Source organism: Hyperolius riggenbachi, chromosome 6, assembly GCF_040937935.1.
Source record: "Hyperolius riggenbachi isolate aHypRig1 chromosome 6, aHypRig1.pri, whole genome shotgun sequence".
In the NCBI taxonomy this organism is placed as follows: domain Eukaryota; kingdom Metazoa; phylum Chordata; class Amphibia; order Anura; family Hyperoliidae; genus Hyperolius; species Hyperolius riggenbachi.
In genome coordinates, this window is record NC_090651.1 from 381,620,718 (window position 1) to 381,637,309 (window position 16,592).

The 16,592-nt window shown below is 43.6% G+C and overlaps 1 protein-coding gene across 2 annotated transcripts in view; it reads left to right on the forward strand.

The window, feature by feature from the left end:
• The window catches only part of LOC137523101 (phospholipase A2 inhibitor and Ly6/PLAUR domain-containing protein-like), a 44,750-nt gene extending 28,369 nt beyond the window's left edge, over positions 1-16,381 (forward strand). For both annotated transcript variants that reach the window (XM_068243318.1, XM_068243317.1), the window contains exons 4-6: positions 1,819-1,971; positions 11,918-12,040; positions 13,852-16,381. In XM_068243318.1, coding sequence (XP_068099419.1) covers positions 1,819-1,971; positions 11,918-12,040; positions 13,852-13,982 — 407 coding nt within the window. In that variant the 3' untranslated portion in view covers positions 13,983-16,381. The remainder of the gene's footprint in view (positions 1-1,818; positions 1,972-11,917; positions 12,041-13,851) is intronic.
• The last annotated feature ends 211 nt before the right edge of the window (positions 16,382-16,592 follow it).

Below are 16,592 nucleotides of genomic sequence, written 5' to 3' on the forward strand. Positions count from 1 at the left end.
TACAAAGTTAAGGAAAGGTAGTGGGGAAAGGCTGCGCATCCCTAAACACATGCTGCAATTGAATGGTTAATCGCACAGGCATACACCGCCTCTGCCAGACTGAAAAATGCACACCCTGCATCCAAGACAAGTGCTAACATTTATTTAACTAGGAGGAACTTTAGCTTCCAATATGGTTTGCATGCAAAGTATATTATACTAGACACTTGCGCCACGGTGAGGCAATTCTCCGGGCAAGTGACCTAACCTAAATTTAAAACCTTGGGAGCAGCTAAGCAAAAAAACGTGTAACTTACATTCGGTAGAGCAGCAAGGAGAACGCCAGCGCATACCACTAAGGCTGCATCTGAAATGACCACCAGCTCAGTGTGCAGCACCTAAATAGACTTTCTGCACACTTTGCATTCAATTCAGATGCAAATCATATGCAAATCTGCTACTACTTATCATGCAAACAGGAAACTCAGGAGGAGGGGCTGGGAGCAGCTAACCTGACAGTTACATAGTTACAAAGTTAAGGAAAGGTGGTGGGGAAAGGCTGCGCATCCCTAAACACATGCTGCAATTGAATGGTTAATCGCACAGGCATACACCGCCTCTGCCAGACTGAAAAATGCACACCCTGCATCCAAGACAAGTGCTAACATTTATTTAACTAGGAGGAACTTTAGCTTCCAATATGGTTTGCATGCAAAGTATATTATACTAGACACTTGCGCCACGGTGAGGCAATTCTCCGGGCAAGTGACCTAACCTAAATTTAAAACCTTGGGAGCAGCTAAGCAAAAAAGCGTGTAACTTACATTCGGTAGAGCAGCAAGGAGAACGCCAGCGCATACCACTAAGGCTGCATCTGAAATGACCACCAGCTCAGTGTGCAGCACCTAAATAGACTTTCTGCACACTTCGCATTCAATTCAGATGCAAATCATATGCAAATCTGCTACTACTTATCATGCAAACAGGAAACTCAGGAGGAGGGGCTGGGAGCAGCTAACCTGACAGTTACATAGTTACAAAGTTAAGGAAAGGTGGTGGGGAAAGGCTGCGCATCCCTAAACACATGCTGCAATTGAATGGTTAATCGCACAGGCATACACCGCCTCTGCCAGACTGAAAAATGCACGCCCTGCATCCAAGACAAGTGCTAACATTTATTTAACTAGGAGGAACTTTAGCTTCCAATATGGTTTGCATGCAAAGTATATTATACTAGACACTTGCGCCACGGTGAGGCAATTCTCCGGGCAAGTGACCTAACCTAAATTTAAAACCTCGGGAGCAGCTAAGCAGAAAAAAATGTGTAACTTACATTTGGTAGAACAGCGAGGAGAACGCCAGCGCATACCACTAAGGCTGCTCTGAAATGACCACCAGCTCAGTGTGTAGCACCTATATAGACTTTCTGCACACTTCGCATTCAACTCAGATGCAAATCATATGCAAATCTGCTACTACTTATCATGCAAACAGGAAACTCAGGAGGAGGGGCTGGGAGCAGCTAACCTGACAGTTACATAGTTACAAAGTTAAGGAAAGGTGGGGGGAAAGGCTGCGCATCCCTAAACACATGCTGCAATTGGTCAATCGGGCATGATTGCTGTGGCACCAATTTTCATCTGCTACAATGATAATTATCGAATTGCAATTGGCTGCAAAATCGCTAGATGTATGACCACCTCTTTATTGTTTATATTGTATTGTTATACTTAGCATTCTGTTGTACAGCGCCATGGAAGATGTTGGCACGATATAAATCAATAATATATAGTAATGAACTGAACCTCTGTAGCCTTTCTTTGTTTTTGTTTTTTTCAGTAAAGAATGAGAGTGATGATCCCTATTTTTCCCGATCGTGCGCACAGTCCCAGTACTGTGGATGGTCCATCTCCACCAGCTTTGGTTCTGCTTCCACTTTAGAGCAGTCCTCCTGTTGTATGAGCGACAACTGTACCCCGGCCATACGAAATAGTACGTATTCAAACATGAACATCTAGGAGATACTTTAGAAAGTGTTGTGAAAATATAATATGTGTTTTAAAGCAGGATTGTCTCCATAAAAATCAAATTTCAACAGCAAATGGTCTGAGTGTATTAAGTAATAAAGATGCTAATCCTGCATTCAAAACTTTCAAAACTTTTTCTGCTGTTATGTGTAACGATTGTGGAATTCTCTCCGTGATCAGCACACAAGACGTGCGCTGACACTGCGGAAATCCTCCACAAGCGTATAATTTGCGGGAACAGAGCAAAAGGTGCAATGCATCTGTAGAGGGAAATTCCTGTCGACAGGGGGAGCTGTGGAGTGCAGAGGAACAACTCCTCTGCCCTGCCACACACGCCAGACAGGAATTGCACGAAGGGAAGAAACACAGGGCAAGATAGCCCTGAAAGAGATTGAGCAAAGGGACAGATTGTATGTTTGTGCACCAAACTAGTCGCCCACCTGCGACAGTGCATACACAACAGCAGATATGAAGTATGAACGCAATCGCGAGAGAAGCGATTGCCAGAGGTGACACAAGGTTACAGCAAGGCAGAGCACGAGAGTAGCAAAGGCACAGCAAATCATACAATGAGGAGATAAGGAAAATAACAAACGCTAACTAAACGCGAACACTGCACTCATTCGCAACAGTGCACGCATTTATGCGCGGACCCCGCATGATAAGCACAACAGGGACAAGCACGCCTAACTAACCACCGACAGACAAACATAAAACAGAGGACGCGAGTGCTTGCTTAACGGTTACCTCACCGAGCCTCCAGCAAGCGTTCGTAGCAGACAAGACAGACACACGAAAACAGGAATACGTAAGAGATACGATCCACTGCTCTTTCCGTCAGAGCGAGTGCGATCCAAGTAAGGCAACAACAAAACAGAGGGGCCTAGCAGTAACAACCACTGCTCTGGTTAGCACCCCACAGACAGACAGAACAGGCAATACAAATAATGAAATCCTAACTGCAATAGGGAAACCTGCCTAGTGCAGTCCCAGGAATTACTCTAGGCTAATCTTCAAACAAAGAGCAAGGCTGACACTGCAGGCGAGTGTTCCACAGGACTAACTCTTATGACCAGCAACTTACTGTGGGAAACATAGCTCTTTATAGAGCAAGCCCACAAAGGATGTGGCTAGGCAATCTGCATGACAAACGTATGCAAATTCCTCAGCAGCAAGCTGCACAACTGACAAAAGGTCTCTCTTCCAGAGACCTGCAGAATGCAGACCTGAACAGTGGTCAAAAGGCTGCCTGTCTGCGCAGGCAGCCACGCGGATCCTCACAGTACCCCCCCCCCCCCCCAGGGTCGGATTCCAGACGACCCTCCAACCTGATACTTGCAAAAGACTCTAACTGAAGACTCACGAAGGTCAGGACAGCCCGACAAGGCCCAATTCCAGAGTCAGTCCAGCCAAAACCGACCTCATCGGAAGCAAATGCCACCGAAACATATCCATCAGTACTACCAGTCTCAGTATAACACCCATCAGGACTGTGAACACCAGAGAAGAAGCCATCGACACCCTCCAGACAATACCCACCACCTTCCAAGGAGCGTCCAAAAATACCAAACCTGCCACAATACCTGTTCGAAGTGTCCCTTACAACACAAAAGCCACTGTTGATCTCATCCAGGATACCAAGCAAAATTTCTCTCGGAATCTCCCAGAACCTTCCAAAGCTCCACAGAGATCCCAAGAGGGCAGAACAATCACCAGGCTCACATGAAGAACTATCAAGCCCTCCTATGCAACCAATGACTATTCTGGATTCAGAATCACGAGGACACCCATCAAGATCAAGACTCTCAGGGACCACTTCCGGGCATGCAAGCAGGCAGGCCATATCAGAGCATGTCTCCACCGAGGAAGCATCTGAGCATGCTGGTAACCGAGGCACACTTGGGCTTTCTGGGTCACAGAGCACATTGGGGTACACCAGCACAGGAGAAACCTCAGAACATGTCGGGGAACTGCCAACCTCAGAGTCCGGCACGACAGGACCAAAACCAGTACCGGGCAGAGAATCATCATGAGCAGTGGTCTCAAGCACAGGACTTTCAAAAGAAGGCTTGGACTCAAACCTAGCAATCTCTGTGACAATAGTAACATCATTGACTACATAAGAGTGAAGCTCCACCAGAGCTGCAAAGGTAGTCAGCACAACAGCAATGCCTACTGAAGTGGGCAGCACCTCAGAAGGACTTGGGGGCCAGGAGGCATCTCCTACAAGTTCTGGACCCTTTAGGAGGAACTCGGAGGTCTCCAGGACATCAGACAAGACCTCAGGAACATCATTTTTCAAGTTTTCTGAGAAGGATTCTGAACTATCCATGTTACAGGGCAAAACTGGAACTTTATTTTCTGGACAGGGCAGATGTCCCAGGGAAGGTTCCACCATAAACTGAGACTGAATTTCGTCATCATGAGCGGAATGTACAGGAATATTTACTGGAACACACACTGACTCCCTAACTTTAATCTCACTGCACCCAGAATTCTGCGTAGCAGTCAAACTAGCTTGCAACTCCAAAACTGCAGAAAAACAGGTGAGTATAGTAGCAATACCTAGACGAGCCTCTAGGGACACTGCAGGGGACTCTAAACAAGGCCATATTAACTCATCCAGAGTACAGGGTGCAGAATCAGCATTTTCCTCAGAACAAGAAAGGGACTCACAAATGTCAGTGTGATTGGACATCATATTGTTATTCATGGTACAGGGTACAGAGAAACTTTCTCTGGACCCAGCAAAGACGCTTCAGAGTCAGATTCGCAAAACCGAAGCGCTGTCTCACTCTTAGATTCGGCTAACAATGTCAAATCCGAGGAGTCAGAATGCAAAACTTGCGAATCAAAAATCGCTTAAGGTTGTGAAACTGACACTTCCATAGCGCAAACCTCCGCGATCTGCGGGGCAGACTGTAAGGTGTTCAGGATAGAAACACTGGAGCAACTGTCACCAGGCAATGGGCCCTTGCAGGTGTGAACAGGGTGAGACAAAGACGCATCTGCAGTAGAAATAGCGACAACATCAGGGAAACAGGCATCAGATCGCAGAGATTCAAACTGCACGCAGTCAGGAGACAATCCACCAGGATTCGCACAGGAATCAACCACAGTGACACACCCACTCATTTGAGATCGCACAATGTCACGACTCCCATGCTTTACCCCAGAAAGGCAGGAACAATCATCCGACAACAATATCTCTTTATTGGAATCAATTGATTGGTGTGTGTGCAACTCATCCAAAATCGTCTGCCATACATAAATCACCAGATCCACATCACCCTCGTCACATTCATCGGAATCAATCAAAAGGTACATAGAATCGAGACAATCATTCAAGACATCTTCGCTTTTTGCGATGTAAAAATCGCAAAAGGCTTTCCAATCAAAATCAAATTCCTCCATCAAGGCCCCAATGTCCCATGAGGCAAATGGAGGTTCAAACAGGCCAGTATCCAGATAATCTCCATATGGGTGGAGTTCAGGAACTAGAACAGATTTTTTAACTGCTTTAATATAGTGTGCGATCCTACCTAAAGTAGGATCCACATAAGCTTTGGATTGAGGCAAAAAACCCGAAGACTGAGAAACATCATTATCATACTGAATGGTTTTGCACATTTCAGACTTGACAGAAATAACCTCTTTATTTGTGGTTGCTATGGGCAACAAATCTTTTGGCTGACAAGCCAAATCAGCCGATTGGCCTGCAAGCACCAACTCATTAACATATGGTAATGACACAGAAATGTTGCATAAGCTAATCTGATCGGCATTTTGCACTGCAGGAAAAAACTCATCTCTGGTTTCAGAGTCCAGTGTCTTAAACCTCTTAAAGACACAGGACCCATATTTGACCAAATCGTACAAATCGGAAATTCCCTCTACACTGCAAATTTCAGTTGGGCTGGTCATAATGTAACGATTGTGGAATCGTCTCCGTCGTCAGCGCACCAGACGTGCGCTGACACTGTGGAAATCCTCCACAAGCGTATAATTTGCGGGAACTCAGCAAAAGGTGCAATGCACCTGTAGAGGGAAATTCCTGTCGACAGGGGGAGCTGTGGAGTGCAGAGGAACAGCTCCTCTGCCCTGCCACACACGCCAGACAGGAATTGCATAAAGGGAAGAAACGCAGGGCAAGATAGCCCTGAAAGAGATTGAGCAAAGGGACAGATTGTATGTGTGTGCACCAAACTAGTCGCCAACCCCCGACGGTGTATACACAACAGCAGATATGAAGTAGGAACGCAATCGTGGGAGAGGCGATTGCCAGAGGTGACACAAGGTTACAGTAAGGCAGTGCACGAGAGTAGCAAAGGCACAGCAAATCATACAATGAGGAGATAAGGAAAATAACAAACGCTAACTAAACGCGAACACCGCACTCATTCGCAACAGTGCACGCATTTATGCGCGGACCACGCATGATAAGCACAACAGGGACAAGCACGCCTAACTAACCACTGACAAACAAACATAAAACAGAGGACGCGAGCGCTTGCTTAACGGTTACCTCACCAAGCCTCCAGCAAGCGTTCGTAGCAGACAAGACAGACACACGAAAACAGGAATACGTAAGAGATACGATCCACTGCTCTTTCCGTCAGAGCGAGTGCGATCCAAGTAAGGCAACAACAAAACAGAGGGGCCTAGCAGTAACAACCGCTGCTCTGGTTAGCACCCCACAGACAGACAGAACAGGCAATACAAATAATGAAATCCTAACTGCAATAGGGAAACCTGCCTAGTGCAGTCCCAGGAATTACTCTAGGCTAATCTTCAAACAAAGAGCAAGGCTGACACTGCAGGCGAGTGTTCCACAGGACTAACTCTTATGACCAGCAACTTACTGTGGGAAACATAGCTCTTTATAGAGCAAGCCCACAAGGGATGTGGCTAGGCAATCTGCATGACAAACGTATGCAAATTCCTCAGCAGCAAGCTGCACAACTGACAAAAGGTCTCTCTTCCAGAGACCTGCAGAATGCAGACCTGAACAGTGGTCAAAAGGCTGCCTGTCTGCGCAGGCAGCCACGTGGATCTTCACATTATGGTTTGGAGTTATCACATCACTTTAGGAGCACTGGCCCTTTAGTAGTCAGTGCCAAACAGTTGAATGCTGGGGGGTCTTTTTATCAATACTATAATCCTCCTCTTCCATTTATTTCCCTGCCTAGCTTCTTATCTGAAACACAATCCCCTGCTCTTTATGTTTACAAGCAAGGCTGAGGTGACTCAGCGATTGGAGGAGAAAACAAAAGACAGTGCAGTTCCTAGTATACACCTCAGTGGGAGTGCCTGAAGACTCTGGAAGGAGGGCAGCTAATGAATACACAATCAGTGCTGGGCCGAAATTACGCATTAGCGTAATTACGCATCGTAATCCACTACAAATGCACCGTAAGCGTTACGTGTAAGGTTACGGTATTACGCGTAATTAATTACGCGTAGACCGTAGGTTACGTTATTACGCGTAACAAATTACGCGTAAGACAGTAAACTCCCATTGAAATTACACAGTCTGCCGTAATCGCGTAATATTACGCTCCCGTATAATATAAAAAAGCCGCCGACTTTAAGGGTTAATAGCAAAGCCCCCTTAAGTGCTAAGAGCCTCAAATTTGGAGAATATATTAAGGAGTACAGAAGGAATAAGAGGAAAAAAACAATTTTCAAAAAGACCTTATAGTTTTTGAGAAAATCGATGTTAAAGTTTCAAAGGAAAAATATATACATTTAAAAACCCGCCGAGTTTAACGGTTAATAGCAAAGCCTGCTTAAAATTTAGGAACACCAAATTCCCAGGGTATATTAAGGGGATCAGTGGGAATAAGAGGAATTTTTTTTTTTTCAAAAAGACCTTATAGTTTTTGAGAAAATCGATTTTTAAGTTTCAAGGGCAAAAATGTCTTTTAAATGCGGAAAATGTCAGTTTTTTTTGCACAGGTAACAATAGTGTTTTTTTTTCATACATTCCCCCAAGTGGGAAGAGTTTTACTTACTTCGTTCTGAGTGTGGGAAATATAAAAAAAAAACGACGTGGGGTCCCCCCTCCCAGACCTCTTTAACCCCTTGTCCCCCATGCAGACTGGGATAGCCAGAATGCGGAGCACCGGCCGCGTGGGGCTCCGCACCCTGACTATACCAGCCCGCATGGTCCATGGATTGGGGGGTCTCGGAAGGGGAGGGGCAGCCAAGCTTTCCCCTCCCCCTCCGAGCCCTTGTCCAATCCAAGGACAAGGGGCTCTTCTCCACCTCCGATGGGCGGTGGAGGCCGCGATTTCCTGGGGGGGGGGTTCATGGTGGCATCTGGGAGTCCCCTTTAAAAAGGGGTCCCCCAGATGCCCACCCCCCCTCCCAGGAGAAATGAGTATAGAGGTACTTGTACCCCTTACCCATTTCCTTTAAGAGTTAAAAGTAAATAAACACACAAACACATAGAAAAAGTATTTTAATTGAACAAAAAACATAACCACGAAAAAAGTCCTTTAATATTCTTAATTAACCATTAATACTTACCTGTCCCCTGTTCCCACGCAATATCCTTGGAAATATACTAATCAGTTACAATACGCTGTGCACTAGACAGGATAATCTTCCAATGATATTAAACAAAACTGCATAAGCACTCTACAGCATACAAATGACCTGTATATGATCCTCAGAACAGTCCATTCAATTACAGTCACAGTTCTTTAATTTAATCCTCAGTTCTTCTTTAACCAGTTCACCCCCAAGGGTTTTTACTCTAATGGACCACAGCAATTTTCACTTGTCAGTGCTCCTCCCTTTTATTCCCTAATAACTTTATTACTATTTATCACAAGAAAATGATCTATACCTCGTTTTTTTCGCCACCAATTAGGCTTTCTGTGGTTAGTACATTTTGCTAAGAATATTTTTATTCTAAATGCGTTTTAATGAGAAAAAACAAAAAAAAAGAAAATCATTATTTCTCAGGTTTTAGCCATTATAGTTTTAAAATTAAACATTCTCCTGTGGATAAAACAAACACATATTATTTGCCCAGTTGTCCCGATTTATTAAACCATTTAAATTATGTCCCTATCATAATGTATGGCGACAATATATTATTTTGAAATATAGGTGTTATTTTTCTGTTTTTTTTTTTTTTTTTGTTCTGGCCATAATTACCAGCCCCAATGTAATAAATTAAAATTAATTTTCCCCCATAAAATATAGATTAAAAAAAGCTGAGTCCATAAGGAAACTATTTATTTATTTTAAGCTGAATTTTTTTTACAAGTGTTTTTTTTTTGGGGTGGGGGGGTTGTAAGTGTAATTTTATTAATGGTGTGTATGTAATTGTGTATGTATGTATTTAGTATGTGTAATATACTTTTTGGCCACAAGATGGCGCTAGTGAACACTTCGTTATAGGAAGTGATCACTTTTTTTTTATTTACACTTTATTGAAAAGTAACAGTTTCCTGTTTTTGTAAATGGACATAGCCGCTGTTCACGGTCACGTCCATTCACTCCAGGCACTGCGATTGGGTTCCTCTTCCCCAATCACTCAGCATGGGATCCCGGCGGAATCGGCGGCGGTAGCGGCGCACACACGGCGGTAGCGGCGGCTGGAACGCGCGACGTATTAAAACGTCATGTTGCTGTTAATAGGGTAAAGTATGACGTTTTAATACGTTAGGGTGTCATTAAATGGTTAAAGACCACACAGCCTCATATATAAGGGAGAAAAACAAAGAGAAAACAGATATAGTGAAGTCCTGTTTAATCTAGCTTATTTGTATTTATCCATTACACTTTGTTTTAGTGACCATTCCAAACGTGTTTACACTCCTCCGTCACCTTAAGGTAATAATATACGCTCACCAGATGTTATTACTGACCAGTTACAGACAGCTAGTATGGCTCAAACTCATCAACGGCAATCACTCCTAGTTAGTTCTCCTCCTTCCTCAGCATCTCGCAATAAAACCATAAAAACACATACATTTAGTGTAAAACCTTTTAGATTTTCAATGTCACACGCCACCTATACTTGCCAGTGCCTTGTACCCACACCAACACCACCTTGTGGCTGCATGCACAACAATGCACTCACCAGAACTGAGGCTGACCCCTCACAGACCAGCAAAAAATGCTTGATGTCATTCCGGTGGGCAATGGCTGCCTTTTCCTTGACCTAATAAAATGCTCCAAACAAGCCCAACATAGCGTAAAACCATTTAATAAACGAAGATATAAAAAGTAGTGCACTTACAAAGTTGTCCAAATACAATGCGCATATCAAAATATCAGTTCACATGTGTTGCATGGCGTCTCTTCCTGCTCTGCCTGTAGCTCCGCCCTACCGGTTTCGTCACAATGACTCATCAGCCCCTGATGTTTCAAAGCATTCGGAAGAGATGTACCACAATGCTCATCCTTAGTTGGGAGAATGATTTTGCTCCACCGAGAGGACAAAGCATGCACTGGATAGGGAATTAAAGAGGTCACAGCACAGCAATAGTGAGGCCCCTACCAAAACAGAGGAGCCATCTACCTTACCGGGATTGGTAAGAAGCCCCCAGGTAGGGCTACTTCTTTAAAGGATATATCAAGTGAAATAAAGAAGTGAAACTTTACTTACCTGGGCTATATATTATATATTATATTACACATATATACATATACAGTGACAGGCATGCTAACCAGCAGCACAGCACATACCATATGCAAAGGAGCTTTTAGGTCTGTGGAGGGGGGAGGGGGGTGGTTGGTGATAGTGGGCCTTGAGTGGAGAAAAGTACACATCCGGCAATGATGGTGAGTCAGTCTAAAAGGTGAAGGGCAAAACTCACTGACCTCCCTGGTGACTGGTGGTGACACATGTGACAAAAATTGAAGTATTTATTATTAAGAGAAAACACTTGACAAAGCATTTGGCTATCTCAGATCAATAATAATATGGGGAGTGAAGTGCAGCTTGGCACGAAGGACCTATATGATATCCTTATTATACGATTTCTGGACATGGGAGACACTATGGGGATGAAAGGGTGCGAACATATGGGGCCCACATTGACATTTTGATGGAGGGCCCCTTATCTATATTTTTCAGACTATGACTCTCCAGGCCATAAGACACACCTAGGTTTAGAGGACAAAAACCAGGGGAAAAATATATATACTAAACCTGGTGCATCCATGGTGAGGGGGCATCTTGTGGATTATGTCCCCTTTGTATCTCATGCCTCCTTGTACCTCTTGTGTCTCCCTGTGTTCTCCTCTGTCCCCGTTGTGTCCTCCTCTATGCCCCTTTGTTTCCCCCTTGCGTCCTCCTCTATGCCCCTTTGTGCCCCCCTTGTGTCCTCCTCTGTCCCCGTTGTGTCCTCCTCTATGCCCCTTTGTTTCCCCCTTGCGTCCTCCTCTATGCCCCTTTGTGCCCCCCTTGTGTCCTCCTCTGTCCCCGTTGTGTCCTCCTCTATGCCCCTTTGTTTCCCCCTTGTGTCCTTCTCTGCCCCCCTTGTGTCCTCCTCTGCCCCCCTTGCGTCCTCCTCTATGCCCCTTTTGTGTCCCCCTGTGTCCTTCGCGTGTCCCCCTGTGTCCTCCTCTATGCCCCTTTGTGTCCTCCTTGTGTCCTCCTCTATGCCCCTTTGTGTCCCCATGTGTCCTCCGTTTGTCCCCCTGTATCCTCCTCTGCATGGGCACACTACAGGGAGTCCCAGACATTGCGACAGGTTGGAGGTTCGTATTTTCAGGCATTCACAAGTCAGGAACTCCCTGCATTTGGTCTATAAGATGCAGTTACTTTTTCCCTCCACTTTTGGAATAGAAAATGTGAGTTTTATAGTCCAAAAAATACAGTCCTCCCTTGTCTACAAATATTTTCACATTATTGATTGATATCTTTTTAATTTCTCTCTCTCGTGCAGTTTCTTTCAATGGATTGAAGTGTCCCACAAAGTATTCTCCCCCTAACCTCTACCCCCAAGGAATAGAAAGCTGCAGGGGAGATCAGAATCTGTGCTTCAATTTTACAAACACCCAAACAACAGGTAATGTGATCAACAGGACTTAAAGAGGCCCTGTAGTGACATATAGTATAAGGTTAATTATAAAGGATATCCACATTTACATTAAATATCCTGGTTTCAGCATCAGCAACACTTCTTATAACTATGTATTGCTGTATATTGGTATGTAGCCACACCCACACACGGAGGCTTAGCCTAGGCTGTTTATTATGCAGCAATCACCCCCAAGCATTCTAGTAGAGCAGCTATATTTTCTACTTGCTTTAGAACTCTTAATTAACGAACATTCAACTTAGATTACTTGCCAGTGCTAAAGATGCTGATGCCAGTGATACATTTAAAAATTGAAATCAGGGAGAGGAACAATTTTACAATGGGCAAACACTGACTAAATATTTTATAAAGATTTTATAAATGAATATTGCAAAAAAAAAAAAAAAAAAAAACCCACAACAAAACAAAACAAAAAAGCAATTGTATTCATTATGTTATTTATTGCAGGACTAATATACAGATCTATGTAAACATAAACATTTTGGTAGATACTTACCTTGGCTTTACAGAGTATATATTGTCTTGTCGCTTAAAGGGATACTGTAGGGGGGTCAGGGGAAAATGAGTTGAACTTACTCGGGGCTTCTAGCGGTCCCCCGCAGACATCCTGTGCCCGCGCAGCCACTCACCGATGCTCCGGCCCCGCCTCCGGTTCACTTCTGGAATTTCAGACTTCAAAGTCTGAAAACCACTGCACCTGCGTTGCCGTGTCCTCGATTCCGCTGATGTCATCAAGAGCGCACAGTGCAGGCCCAGTATGGTCTGTGTCTGCGCAGTACACTCCTGGTGACATCAGCGGGAGCGAGGACACGGGCGTGCAGGCGCAATGGTTTTCAGACTTTAAAGTCAGAAATTCCAGAAGTGAACTGGAGGCGGGGCCGGAGCATCGGTGAGTGGCTGCGCAGGCACAGGATGTCTGCGGGGGGTGGAGCATCGGTGAGCGGCTGCGCCAACACAGGATGTCTGCAGGGGACCGTTAGAAGCCCTGGGTAAATTCTTTTTTTTTTCCCCCGACCCCCTACAGTATCCCTTTAACTGTCCCTCAGAGACGCTCACAATCGAATCCTTTCCACAGTCAGTTCATCATAGTCTAGGGACAATTTAGGGGAAGCCAATAAACTAATCTGTATGTTATTTTTTGTGTGTGTGAGGAAACCAGAGTGCCCAGAGGAAACCCAGGTAAACACAGGTAGAACATACAAACTCCGTGCAGATAGATCCCTGGTTAGGATTCGAACTGGGGAAACTGCGCTGCAAGGCAAGAGTGCTTTCCACTGTGATGGAGCGCAAAGCTTTTGGGGGCCTACATGCCATTTAGGAAAGTTTTTTTTCCCTACAGATAAACTTCAAATTGATTGATTTTTTTTTTTATTAAATGTCAATATGAAGAAGAACTTAAAAAAAAAAAGAAAAAAAATATTGAAAAAAAAAAAGATCTGTTTTATTTAAAATTAAAAAAGTGCATTCTTTTGTGTATGCATGACTAGGGGGTGTGGTGGGGGCGGGGATAAGAATGTGGCAAGGGTGTGTCTTTAAGGTTCCCCTCTTTCTTTCCTCAAAAAAGTTGGTTGGTATGATACTATGTTATGGTATTTACCAAAAGTTAAGCTACACTTTTAGTAACATGACATTTATTTTCTTTGCAGCTCAATCTCTATCTGTCTTTCCACCTCTCCATTCCCTGTGATCTATTATGTGTCCTGTCTTGTTTGTTTAATTGAAGCGTGTGATTGTGAACAATCTGTAAAATATATATCTTTTTTCTCTTTCTTCAATAGGAAATACCACCGTACAGGTGAACATTTTGGGCTGTGCTAATGAGCAGTTCTGCCGAAATTTCCGTTTCACGTCTCCTACATTTTTGGAGGGAAATGTGAGCTGTGTCGATGCCACTGCTGAGCTGGTCTGAAGAGGCTTCTGCCAGAACCAACATTGTAAAACCATCTGTGTGCTTCATAACTTCATGCCAAAGCTTCTCCTACTGCTGGCAAAGCTGCCATGTGATAATTACGCTGTGACTGGTGATGTCGCTGGCTTTGCTTTTTTAAAGTCAAATAATTTTTACTGAATATTTTTTTCTTGAATGAGGAAGAAAAAACACACCTGAATGCTAATTTAATCAATTTCTGCCAGATTTGGTACAGCAGACAAAGGGTGTATGACCGTACACCTGATTGGCTGACTGGCGTCTGCTGACCAGATAAAGGCAGGAGATTGCTCTAGCTGGAAGTTAGCAATTGTGTTTGTGCAGTTGGCATTCAGTTTGGAGGTGGTGGGGGTGAGTTCCCTGGAGGTGAGAGGTCCAGGACTTGTCCACACCTCCTTCTAGGTATCGCATGGTGGTTTGGGGGCCCCAGCTAGTGAGAGAGACCTGGGGCCCCCGGCTGTCGTGCGAACCAGTGTTTGTGAAGAAAAAACACAGGGCTCAATTCACAAACAATGTGTGAACATTGGACAACTTTCCTGAAAAATTGTAAAATGTAAAATACAGTAGAGTCTTTGTTATCCGGCACTGACGGGGATCGGCTGATGCCGAATAAGTGTCTTTTCTGGTTGCTCCAGAGAATGTTAATAACAGGCCTAGCCAATACAGCACTATATAGGGACATACATTCAGATTTTGCGCAAATGAATTTTCCGCATCCGCATGACTGTTTGAAATCGGCCTTTCAGGTTAGTTGAGTTAACGACGACTCTACTGTACATTTAAACATAAACATGTAGGACGTGATCTTTCCCAGAGTAAAAAGTACTAAAAATTAGGGATGAGCAGAGATGACGCTTATGCATAATAACGCATGATAATTTGCATTTACATATTGTAATCGTAATGTTAAAATTTTAGGAAAAGCCTAATTCATTTTGTATGTAATTGAAGCATTTGTAATTGCACATTCACTTACGCGTAATTTACCGACTTTGGTGATGAATAGCAAACCCCTATTCATCCTATTGCTACCAAAATTACTACATATGTTAAGTAGAATAGTGGGTCCAAGTCAAAAACAAATTTTCAAAAAGACCTTGTAGTTTTTGAGAAAATTGATTTTAAAAATACAAAGAAAATGTTTTTTTTTTTTAACTGCCATTTATTCTGAGTTTAAAAAACTTTTTTTTTAACCATTTTGAATGGTTATACAAAATCAATTGAATTAACAATGTTTAATTTCTTACAGGGGTGATTGCTAAAATGTAATATTTTACGTAATCATAATTAACCAATTACAATCATCACTGCTAAAAATTACTTTTTAAATATTTTATTTTATCTGCTGGCAGGTTTTGGACTATCTCCCCATGGGGGATTCTTAATATTTCCTTTGTTCTTTAAACAGCACTTCTAGGAAAAGATTTACACAGAGATGCCGGGCTGCCTCTCCACCCATTTGCACACTGTTTTGGCAGTTAGACTAAGGGTGTGTTTCCACTAACGCGAATTCGCATGCGTTCCCCGCATGCAAATTCGCATAACCAATAAAAGTAAATGAGCCTGTATCCACTTGTCAGGAAAACGGAGCGTTTTCTTGTGTGCAGGAAAAATCTGCACAGTAGAGCCATCCGATTTCGGACACCGCACATACCGCATGCGATTCGCATACAATGTATTTAATAGGGAATTCGCATGGCGCTTTTGTATGCAAATTTTCATGCGAATTCGCATACGATTTCGCATGAAATCAATGAAAAAGCACACAGGCACTGCGCCATGGTTAAATTCGCACACAGCGTCATCCATGCAAAATCGTATGCGAATTAGCGGTAAAATTCGCATACAACCGCATGCGATTTCGCTCCTGCATGCAAATTTGTCTGCGGGGAATCCACAACGATTCCGCACCGCACTAGTGGTAACGTACCCTAAGCAACTGCAGTTCAATACTTTTGGAAATAAACCTTGAGAATGCCTCATGAGGAGTTGGTGCATTACTAAAGCTGTCAGAGCAGTCAGATTTATGATGCCTACTGCAAGTAACAGCAACATAGGAAAAACGTAATTTGTAGTGAAGTTTAAAAAAATTGTGTCCAATAATAATGCTTTGTTATTTGATTCCACGGCTCTGTCACCTGAACATAAAACACGATAAAGACACATGAATATTTTTTAAGTTTGTATAATGTTCATGCCAATGCCTTGTGAAATAGTATATATTCTTCTTCTGGGATCAGGGAACCCAGTACAATAATAGCCTAAAATGTAGGCAAAACATCTATGAAAAGAAAAACAAAAAACAAAACATATATAACTTCCTCAAGAAGATCTAATATTCACCCAAGTAAAATTATGCATGTTAAAATTAGCTCCATTGATATCCTTAAAGGGACACTTAAGTCAAACAAAAAAAATGAGTTTTACTCACCTGGGGCTTCCAATAGCCCCCTGCAGCTGTCCGGTGCCCTCGCCGTCTCTCTCTGATCCTCTTGGCCCCGCCGGCAGCCACTTCCTGTTTCGGTGACAGGAGCTGACAGGCTGGGGACGCGAGTGATTCTTCGCGTTCCTGGCCACAATAGCGCCCTCTAT